The sequence below is a fragment of the Panthera uncia genome, assembly GCF_023721935.1.
Source record: "Panthera uncia isolate 11264 chromosome B3 unlocalized genomic scaffold, Puncia_PCG_1.0 HiC_scaffold_1, whole genome shotgun sequence".
Classification (NCBI taxonomy): Eukaryota; Metazoa; Chordata; class Mammalia; order Carnivora; family Felidae; genus Panthera; species Panthera uncia.
In genome coordinates, this window is record NW_026057582.1 from 75,173,870 (window position 1) to 75,185,436 (window position 11,567).

The 11,567-nt window shown below is 37.8% G+C and overlaps 1 protein-coding gene across 1 annotated transcript; it reads right to left on the minus strand.

Moving 5' to 3' along the window:
* Positions 1–9,159: 9,159 nt before the first annotated feature.
* Positions 9,160–10,585, minus strand: LOC125910362 (olfactory receptor 4K13). The gene is made up of 2 exons (XM_049614120.1): positions 9,620–10,585; positions 9,160–9,224 (listed from the first exon to the last, which is right to left on the minus strand). The coding sequence occupies exons 1-2, from the start codon at positions 10,545–10,547 to the stop codon at positions 9,160–9,162; spliced, it is 993 nt and encodes a 330-aa protein (XP_049470077.1). The 5' UTR covers positions 10,548–10,585.
* Positions 10,586–11,567: the final 982 nt, after the last annotated feature.

An 11,567-nucleotide genomic window follows, 5' to 3' on the forward strand; every position in this document is an offset into this window, starting at 1 on the left:
GACTCAAAAAACACCCTTGCTCAAAATCAATCCCACAATTTCCATAAGGTTATTTGCCAAGAAAAAATACAAATCTTTATTTAAAATTTCTTATTTTTGCCTGTCTTATATGGTGTTGTCTACCTCTGGATGATATTACTAAAATTAATGATAAAAGAGCTCTATTTAGTTAGAAACAAGCACTTTTAAGAATGGGACATCCTTACAAGCAAAGATGGAAACTAATTCAAATTCTTCTCAGGTTCATATGATCTGGCATAACCTCTGATAAATGAAAGCTTGAGTTTGCTGGTTTAATTAAAATAAGCATGTCTTTTGGAGTTACAGTTTTGATTACTCTTATCTGAATGTTTGCGTTTCCAGACTTAAGAAACAATTTTCTCTTAAGAGATCTATGACTTACAGAAACTTTGATAAAATATTCTTTTGTGAACACATTGATCTTTTCTCCCTACCTGAACCCTCCAGAATTCAGAAACTCTCAGTAAGTATTCTTTCTTTCATGGCAATTATAGTTATTTCCATTAGTTCAGTAAGAATCTTTCATGTAACAGAACATCATTGAAAACACTGGTTATTTTACTAAGACTTTGACTGGAATGTCATAGTTGAGAGAGGCACACATAAACTCAGATATGACCAGCTTTAAGAAACAAGGTTGACTTCAGGTGCCAATGAAGCCCTTGGAAATGTTAGCCTGGTCCCTTGCTTGCAGACTCCCGGGACCCATACCAGGACAGTAAAGAATGTCACTTGCTGGCAGGTACAGGAACCTCAGGATATTTTAGGGACCTCGAGAAGAAAGGAAACAACCCACATCTACACGTATTGCAGAGAAAAATAATGATAAGTACTTGGCTTGGCTTCTGGCCTCAAAAGACTATTAAAAGTTAATCTGAAATTCCTTATGAAACAATCTAGCAAAGCAGATTTAAAAGACCCTATATAGCCAATCACTATTCTTGCTGTGCTTATGTGAATAATTAGGCCAGGTTTGTTAAAATTGGATTTATTTTGCAGCAAATTAGACTTCATGTGGCTACCTTCAATAAAAAGGAGTGTAAATTTAGAGAGAAAAATTATATTTCAATAACACACCTTTGTGGATGTTAAATTCTAATTCTGATTAATTGTCTTTGCATGTGTGCAATTTGCCCATACAGCTGGGCTGGATCCTATATTCCTCCGCTTTCTTTGAACATCTATGACTCTCCCAACTAAGGTTTCCCATTTCCTCCCATTCTTTTAACTTGAAACAAGCCCATGAGTTTCATCGACCAGATTCAAACAATACTACCAAACAGAGGCATTAGAGGCACCAGAGACACTGCAACCAAATCAATATGTAAACTCAAGAGTACTCCTGAGACTTCAAAATTACCTAGAATGTATCCTGATAGGATTAAAAAACAGAGGTACCTCAACAAAAGAATCTAAATAAGGTTTGGGTTGCCTAGTGCCTCAGTCAGTTGACCACCCGACTTGATTTTGACTGACGTCATGATCTCAAGGTTCATGGGATCAAGACTCATGTCAGGCTCTCTGTGCTGAGCGCAGGGAACATGCCTGTGATTCTCTCCCTCTCTCTCTCTCTCTGCTCCTCCCCCACTTGTGCGCTTCCTCTCTCTCTCTCTCTTTCTCTCTCTCTGTCAAAATAAATAAACTTAAAAAAAATTTTTTAAGGGGTGCTTGGGTTGCTCAGTCGGTTGACCATCTGACTTGACTTTGGCTCAGGTCATGATCTCACCATTCATGAGTTCAAGCCCCGTGTCAGGCTCTGCACTGACAGCACAAGGCATGCTTGGGATTCTCTCTCTCTTCTTCTCTCTCTGCCCCTCCCCCATCTCCCTATCTCAAAATAAATAAATAACCTTTAAAAAAATTTTAAATAAGTTTCAATAAGTTAATCAGCTGCCTCTTGAAGACGCTTCATCTTTTCCTGAATGAATCCATCAAGCATATTGTCAGTATGCTGACATCTACCCTGAAGCACCTGACAATTTAAAAGTGATACATATGACTTTTATTAGCCAAAGTGTCCCAGATAGTCAAAGGAAATTACAAAAAGTAGTGGTAGTTTTAGAGAGGGCTATTTGGGCATCGGTAGGGATTGCCTTTAACGTTTCTAGTAACTGGGATCAAGTCCAGAAAACAGAGAAGCAAACAAACTAGAGTAATGAGACAGCATGCTACTTTGCTAGCTGTGGCCACCTGAGGAAAGTCTCCTGAGAAACAGTCACGGTGAAAACCGAGGTCCAAGCCCTGTGCCCAGACACTGGAGAACGTCTTCGAAGACAGGTTTCCCATTTCCACTCCCTTGGCTATTGTTCTTTGCCCCTCAGCAGCAGGAAGCAGCCAGAGCGGTCATTGTCCCTATTCTCCAAGATGGAAGAACTATAAAATAAGAGTGGGGATTTGAGGCAGGTGCTTGGTTCCTGGACCTGTTTTGAAGGCCTAAGGGGAACTATAGTTCTATTAGTTGCATTATTAACTTAGGTCTGCATTCTGTTTGCTCTCTACATAACCATCGTTTGTGAATCTCTTAACCTCATTCCAATCAATCATTAACTTTGCCTTTGTCTTTTTTACCTTTATTCCCTGTTTATCCACTGATTCTAGAAACGTAATGGGGCTGGAGACTAGCATTGGTGTTGATGTATCTGATCATACCAGGTCCCAAAAAGCTCCTCACTGACCAGAAGAATGCTCACCCCCAGGTTGTTTCAAGGACCCCCCTCCCAACAAGTTTTTAAGAAACTCATGACCCTCCTCTCATGTATATAAGCTGTCCCTAGGGTCAACAAGTCAAGGCAGCTTTGGGAATAATCCCCTGACTTCTCCTTGGGCTGCCTTCTCCCATCCAAGTACTAACCAGGCCCGACTCTGCTTAGCTTCTGAGATGGGCTGCCTTCTCATAATACATGTTTCTTTGTTTCAAAACGAGTGTCTCAGAATTTGGCTTCCTGGACATTGGGTGCATGGACAAGTTTGACTTCCAAGGACAGAAATGTAAATCATTTCACTTTTTTCAATCAACACTATTTGTAAATTTTATCCTCTTTATTATATGTAGTCATTTTCAAAACCCAATAACTGTGAACAAGTGAGTCTCTCTTTTTTTTTTTTTTCACTTAATTTTAGTTAATTAACATACAGTGCAATATTGGTCTCAGGAGCAGAATTCAGTCATTCACCACTTACATACAACACCCAGTGCTCATCACAAGTGCCCTCCTTAATACCCATCACCCATCTAGCCCATCCCCCACTCACCTTCCTCTGTCAACCCTCAGTTTGTTCTCTATCATTAAGAGTCTCTTACGATTTGTTTCCCTCTCATCTCTCCCCGTCCCTTCCCATGTGTTCATCTGTTTTGCTTCTTAAATTCCATGAGTGAAATCATTAGGTATCTTTCTCTGACTGGCTTTTTTTGTTTAGCATAATACATTCTAGCTCTATCTACGAATGCAAACTGGTGCAGTCATTATGGAAAACAGTATGGAGGTTCCTCAAAAAAACTAAAACTACCCTACTATCCAGCAATTGCACTATTAGGTATTTACCGATAGAATACAAAAATACAGCTCTGAAGGGGTACATGCAACCTCAATGTTTATAGCAGCATTATCAACAATAGCCAAACTATGGACAGAGCCCAAATGTCCATCAACTGGTGAATGGATAAAAAAATATGGTATATATGTGGAAATGGAAAGTTACTCAGCCACCAAAAAAATGAAATATTGCCATTTGAAAGTAAATCTTACAGTTGAAAGTTTCTATATCACTTTTCTTTGACTTTAGCCTATAAGAGCAATAAATTAACCTTTGCCTTATTTGTCCATGGAGTCAGCTTCCCAGCCCTCTATTATATTTTAAACAATTTCTGAATTTGGGGAAGAGGTAATTTATTAATGTATTTCCAGAATTTGGCTAACGCTAGTAGAGGCAACATAGAAAATTATAAAGAGGTGCATGGCTTCTAAAAACAGACTGAGTTGAAATTTGTTCTGTTTTCTTCTAGCTATGGACAGTTAGGTAAGTTATAAAAGTCTTCTGCCTCAGTCCTCTCATACATAAAATGGGAATGAAAACAGCACCTAGCTCATAAGACTGAGATAGCCAAAGACTTCACCAGACAGCCTAATTATTTACTTAATTATTTTTTCAAATACTGTCTTTTAGATACAGACTGAAGAATTGCTTTAGGCCACTCTCTCTTTAGTAGCCTCAAATGAGTCTTACTTTCCTTTAGACACATCAACCTATCTGACCAATTATGCTCAAAGTAAAATCATATGGCAGAACAACTCTGAGCAAAGTGTTCTAGCCTTGCAGACTAAAATGATGACAAGTAGTATATATTTTTAGCTCCTCTTGCAGTTTGGAAGGATCATCCACACTTTAGGGAGGTTAAAGACTTAGCTTTGTAAATCTATGGTAGGCAATAGATTTAAAAATCATGAACATTGTTTTTGACATATAGATAAATTTTTGGTCCTAGTCTGCCTTACCTTTTTCAGAATATTCTAATTCCTCATGGTGACTTAATATGTTATGATGTCCCCTAGAATTCTGGACTTACCTGACGGGTACTAGCAGACTGAAAACCCTTCAAGTAACATTAAAATCTGTCTGAGAAAATGGCCATTTTGGGTAATGGTGAGATGGTAATCAACTTGACTGCCTCTTTGAAAGGTATAAGCTGCATATAGATTGCCTACTGGAGGACTGAAAAGACTCCAGACCATTCTTATAAATCCTCCTTCCTAATTCTTGGTTTTCGTTAAAGGTAGGAAGAGAAACAGGTGATTTCAGCCACTAGGTGGCAGTGAAGCTTCTTGTAAACTTCCAGTTTTTATTGAGCTGTGCACACCGAACTTTAGATTCATTTCTTCTACAATTAAAAAACATTTATTTATACCCACTGGAAATGTTGACAATAGACTGAAATTAGTAAATTTTTCCATGTCAAATAGGCGAAGTGCAAATGTTAGTTTTTATCATCCCAAATATGTTATTTTATAAAAATGTATAACATTTTCATCATATTGTATAAACATATTAAAATCAGTAGTTCTCCATACATATCTCAGAACATCTATGACATATATATATATATATATATATATATATATATATAGTGTTCATTGGAATTCAAGAAAAATTTCAGAAAAAGTATTGTCTTAGAATGTCATGAGCTAAAATATGAAATAAGATATTAGAAAATAATAGGAAAACATAAGATTATCATAGTTGAAACATTATATTCTAAGCCCAAGAAAATCGACTAAAAATGTCAATTATTTAGTGTTCAGGTAGGTGGCTAATTTCAAGTAAATATATATATAAAACTATATATATATACACATAACTATATAAAACTACACATTTTCTTCATTACAGAATTATCAAAAAGTGACAGTTAAAAATGACCTTGGGGCACCTGGGTGGCTCAGTCGGTTGAGCATTTGACTCTTGATTTTGGCTCAGTCCATGATCTCACGGTTGGTGGGATCAAGCCCTACATCCGGCTCTGCACTGACAGCGTGGAGCCTGCTTGGGATTTTCTCTATCCATCCGTCTCTGCCCTTACCCCCTTCTCTCTCTTTCTCTCTTAAAATAAACATTTTTGGGGGGGGGGTGCCTGGGTGGCTCAGTCAGTTGAGTGTCTGACTTCAGCTCAGGTCATGATCTCACAGTCCATGAGTTCGAGCCCCACATTGGGCTCTGTGCTGTCAGTTCGGAGCCTGGAGCCTGCTTCAGATTCTGTGTCTCCCTCTCTCTCTGCCCCTCCCCCACTCATGCTCTGTCTCTATCAAAAAATGCATAAACATTAAAAACATTTTTAAATAAACATTTTTTAAAATGACCTCATAAACATTAAAATAAAATAATTCATAACATTAATATTTTCAGTATTTAATGAAGAAAGTTATAAAACTTTACTGGGAGATACAAAAGAAGGCCTTAAAAGTACAGAAATAAACCATGTGTAGGATTAAAAAGACCAGTATTGTCAATATCATATTTTTCCCTAAATCAATGTATAAGATTAACGCAATTATAATTACTAAGTATTCATGTCATTTGATAAAATCATTCTAGTTCATACTAATAAATAACTGAACTGGTTTCAAGACAATTTGAGGAAGGATAGCAATGAGGATACTTATTTAATAGATATTAAAATGTACCATAGATTTATAATAATTAAAACAACTTGCTCTGGAAGGAATCTCAAAGGCATTATGTTGAATGAAAGAAGTCATGCTTAAAAGGCTACTTACTGTGCACAAACTAAAGGGCAACCTATGGAATGGGAGAAGATATTTGCAAATGACATATTGGATAAAGTTAGTAACCAAAATATATAAAGAATTTCTACAACTCAACATCAGAAAAACTAATGATCCAATTACAAAATGGGCAGAAGACATGAATAGACATTTTTCCAAAGAAGCCCTGCATATGGCTAACAGACACATGAAAAGATGTTCAACATCACTCATCAACACGGAAATGCAAATCAAAACTGCAATGTGATACCACCTCACACCTCTCAGAATGACTAAAATCAATAGTACAGGAAATATTAGGTGCCGGTGAGGATGTAGAGAAAGGGGAACCATTCCTCTTGCACTGTTGGTGGGAATGTAAACTGGTGCAGCCACTCTGGAAAACAACATGGAAGTTCCTCAAGAAGTTAAAAACAGAACTACCTTAGGATCCAGCAATCAATCATACTACTAGGTATTTACCCAAAGGATACAAAAACACTATTTCAAAGGGAAAGATACACCCCAATGTTTACAGCAGCATTATTTATGATAGCCAAATTATGGAAATAGCCCAAATGTCCATCAACTGGTGAATGGATAAAGAAGTGTTAGATATATACAATGAAATATTATTCAGCCATAAAAAAGAACGGAATCTTGACATTTGCAATGACATGGATAGAGTGAGAGAGTATTTTGCTAAGCAAAATAAATTAGAGAAAGACAAATGCTGTATGATTTCACTCATATGTAAAATTTAGGAACAAAACAAATGAGAAAAGGGAAAAAAAGAGAGAGGCAAACCAAGAAACAGACTCCTATCTATAGAGAATAAACTGATGGTTACCAAGGGAGAGGTGGGGGATGGATCAAATAGGGTCAAATCCCCAAAGATGGGGATTAAGGAGTGCACTTGTGCTGAACAAGTGTTGTATCAAAATGTTGAATCACTATATTGTACACTTGAATTTAATATTATACTGTATGTTAACTGACTAGAATTTAAATAAAAACTTAGAAACAATAACAAAAGAGTATTTACAGCCACAAATGTCCTCCTTGCCCAGCTCAGTGGATGGCTGCCATGTCTATTCTTACCCCAGCAGAAATCTGGGGTTTTATTCTGTGCAGAAGTCTCTGAGCTGCAGGATACCAGGCACATACCTTAATCCTAAACCTAACCTTAAACTTAACCTTACCCTTAACTTAAACCTAACGATTACCCGAATGATAACTCCCCCAAGCCCCTAATCCCTAACACTAAACCTAACCCTAACCTAACCCTCTGGAGAAATCTCTGAACTGCAGGATACCAGGAACATACCCTCACCCTGGTCCTAATCCTGACCCTAACTCTAAACACATATCTGGAGGGGAAAAAATGACATGGTGTATACATACAATGGAATATCACTCAGCCATAAAAAAATAATGAAATTGTGCCATTTTCAAGGATGTGGGTGGAGCTAGAGAGTATTATGCTAAGAGAAATAAATCAGTCAGAGAAAGACAAACACCATCTGATTTCACTCATACCTGAAATTAAAGAACCGAAACAAACAAGCATGGGGGAAAAAAAGAGGCAAACTAAGAAATAGACTCTGAACTATGGAGAACAAACTGATGGTTACCAGAGGGGAGGTAGGTGGGAGGATGGATTAAATAGGTGATGGGGATTAAGGAGGGCACTTGTGATGAGCACAAGGTATTGTGTGGAAGTGTTGGGTCACCATATTGTACACCTGAAACTAATATTATGCTATATGCTAACTAACTGGAAATAAAATAAAAACATTTTAAAAAGGCCATTTACTATATGAGTTCACTTACATGACAGTCTAGAAAAGGCAACGTAGGTACAAAAAAACAGATTCTATTATCAGAGCCAGAAGATAGGAGAGAGGGATAGACCACAAAGGGGCACAGGGGAATTTGAGGGTTGAGGACATTTTCCTATAATCTCATTGTGATCGTTCGTTACATGGCTATGCATTTGTCAAAACTCACAAAATTGTATACTAAAGACATTGAGTTTTTTTTCTATTTGTAAACCGTATTTAAAAACAAAAAAGCTTGATACTGGTACAAAGAATTGATTATAGACTTTTCAGGGGTATCAATCACCCCTACCCCATGTAGGCCCCATGAATCAATTTATCAGTGGACTCAGAAAAAAAGAAGAGACAAATATTGGTGTTATTACTGAAAAATTTGTTTTGGACTTACAACCATGTACCATAGTACTGTTCATGCCACGGCACAACTGCAAATTTAGTTCACTCTTTCCATCCATGGGCTGTAAACTTTCTGAAACCCTGGATGAGCCTTCTGGCACACTGTGCCAGGCTCACAACATATGTGAAGGATGGTTGGAGGCACTGTGTCTGGGGCAACTCAGTAACAAAGTTAATACACAGTAAGTAGGGATTATGTACTAAATGTACTTTTCCAGCACCAAAGAGCAGTTACCCAGGCACTCAGCCAAATAGCAATGTGAGGCATCATCTGTGTGCATTTTCTATGTACAGATTCCCAACAAAAACTACAAGTATAATAGCAACGCTAATAATGTATTTTGTAAAGATTAAAAACACGCTGGGGTGCCAGGGTGGCTCAGTCTGTTAAACATCTAACTCCTGATTTCGACCAAGGTCATGATCTCAAAGTTCGTGATTTTGAGTCCGGAGTTAGACTCTGAACTGACATTGTGGAACCTCTTGGGATTCTCTCTCTCCCTCTCTCTGCCTTTTCCCCACTCATTCTCTTTCTCTCTCTCTCTGTCTTAAAATACATAAATAAACTTTAAAAACACGCCAAAATTATAAAAGAAATGTATAAAGAAGTTTTTATAGATAGAGAAGCTAAGTAGATAATTTATTCATTTTTTCAAATTTGCATTAGAAACAGTAGTGAAGAGAAGATTTTTTTTAAGTTCATTTATTTATTTTGAGAGAGAGAGAGAAAGGAGAGAGCATGAGTCGGGGAGGAGCAGAGAGGGAGAAAATGAGACTCCCAAGCAGGCTCTGCACTATCAGCAAAAAGCCCAAAGTAGGGCTCCATCTCACAAACAGTGAGATCACAACCTGAGCCGAAATCAAGAATCAGACCCTTAACCCACTGAGCAACCCAGGTGCCCCAGTGAACAGAGGATTTAAATGCATGTCTTCCAGAATGGAGATGTCATGCTTTAACCATTGATGATGACAGAAGAGGGGTTTCCTATCTAACAATTACATCTACTGTTTCCTTATACAGAACTTGAAATACATTAAAAGTTTATTCCTTAATAATGTCCAAAACAAAAAATTGCCTCTTTGAAAACATCATCTACAAAGTGGGTTTTGAATTTATATGTCGAGTTCTTATCTTCTTAATGGCTGCTTTTACTTCTTGATTCCTTAATGTATAAATAATAGGATTTAAGAGAGGTGTGAAAATTGTATAAAACACAGAAAGAATTTTATCTACAGAGTATCTGCTGAAGGGCCATACATAGATAAAGACACATGGGGCAAAGAAGAGAGTCACAACCGTGATGTGTGCCGAGAGAGTGGAGAAGGCCTTGGTGGAACCACTAGCAGCACGGTGCCTGACTGAGTGTATGATAACCGTGTAGGAGACAAGCAAGAGGAGGAAGCAGACCAGGGACAGGAGGCCACTGTCAGCAATAACCAGCAGTTGTAGCATGTAGGTATCCTTGCAGGCGAGTTTGATCACAAGGGGAAGGTCACAGAAGAAGCTGTCCACCACGTTGGGACCGCAGAAGGGCAAATTCAACATGAAAGCCATTTGACTAGATGAGTGCACAAATCCAACTGTGTAGGAGGATAGCAGCAGCCCACCAAGCACTCGGGGGTTCATGATGGACATGTAATGGAGGGGTTTGCATATGGCAACATACCTGTCTATTGCCATGGCTACGAGCAACATCATCTCACTCCCACCTAGGAGGTGCATGAAGAACATCTGAGAATAACATCCCCACCAAGAGATGGTCTTCTGCTTTCGGAGGAAATCCACAATCATCTTAGGGGTAGCAAAAGAAGCCAGGATCATATCAATACAGGAGAGGTTGATAAGCAGAAAATACATTGGTGTGTGAAGGCGTGAGTCAAAGGTCACAGTGACCAAGATGAGGAGGTTTCCTAACACAATCCCAGCATAGACCACAGAGAATCCTAGGAAGAATAAAATCTGAAGATTCTGAGATTTGGAAAGTCCCAGCAAAATGAACTCAGAAACCACTGAATGGTTCACCCTTTCCATGTTATCAACTTTATGTCATCATAATCAAAATGAGTAAGAATTGTGGGCAGAAAAGTTGTGTTTACACAAAGGATGGTTCATGTTGGTGTCTAATTTTGATACTCAGACAGGTGAACTTAAAGCACCTCCCACTTTTGGGAAATTTTATTGGTCAGTGATATTACAAATGGCCCAGAGCAGCATTCCAAACAGTAAGAAGAATTCAGAATATACATTTCTGAAAGACAAAAACAAAAACAGCACATGAAATCACAATCATATAGACTGTGAACTTGGATTCCAAAGCCCTCAATATGACACCTAGCTGAGTTACTCATTGGGCAACATATGACGAGTATCTCCTTTTGAGGGTTATTTTTCCTCCTCAGTAAACAAACAAACAAAAAATCAAACTCCATGATATTGAATGCCTGTTTGTGCTATAAAGATCTCCATAAATAAGATAAGGATCATGGTGGGTTCCACATTCACAGAATATTATTGAGTTTCTTAACCTGGAAATGATAAATGTAGAAAATATAGCAAGGATTCTAGAGACCCATACTTTGAAAGAGATTCTGGTAAAGAACAATTAATTAATGTCTTATATTAAGTCTTCCTTATAAGTTTTTAGGTCCTTGAGAAAAGCACATCTTCTCTTTCCTGCTCCATTCTTGCATGAATCCCTCACAGCTTATGCTAATACCAGTGATGGTCACTGCACATTAGTAGAGTCAAACCATGAATTTACATATGTATACATAATATATATATTGCATACATAATTCATTCACTCAAAATTTAACATTATTCACCTCAAATGCCTCTTCTGTAATTTTAAGCAGGATATACCAAGGATGTAGAAAGTCCCCAGCCAAATGGAACTGAATTTATTTTCTTTTCAGTGTGTATTCATTCATTCATTTGTTTAGTGCTATACAGAGGACCACTGGTTAGCTTGTGCATGTTTACTTATCACAGCTTCAAAATGATAAAATGAGGTAATTGAGGTAACTGACTGATGTGGGTAATAGAAATACC

What these genes read in the sequence shown, in the direction of transcription:
- LOC125910362 (XM_049614120.1), bottom strand. Translation starts at nt 10,547, where the DNA reads ATGGAAAGGGTGAACCATTCAGTGGTTTCTGAGTTCATTTTGCTGGGA. An exon ending in TCGACATATAAATTCAAAAC is followed by an intron (nt 9,225 to 9,619) that starts CCACTTTGTAGA and finishes CTCTCTCAAAAT; the next exon opens with AAATAAATGAACTTAAAAAA.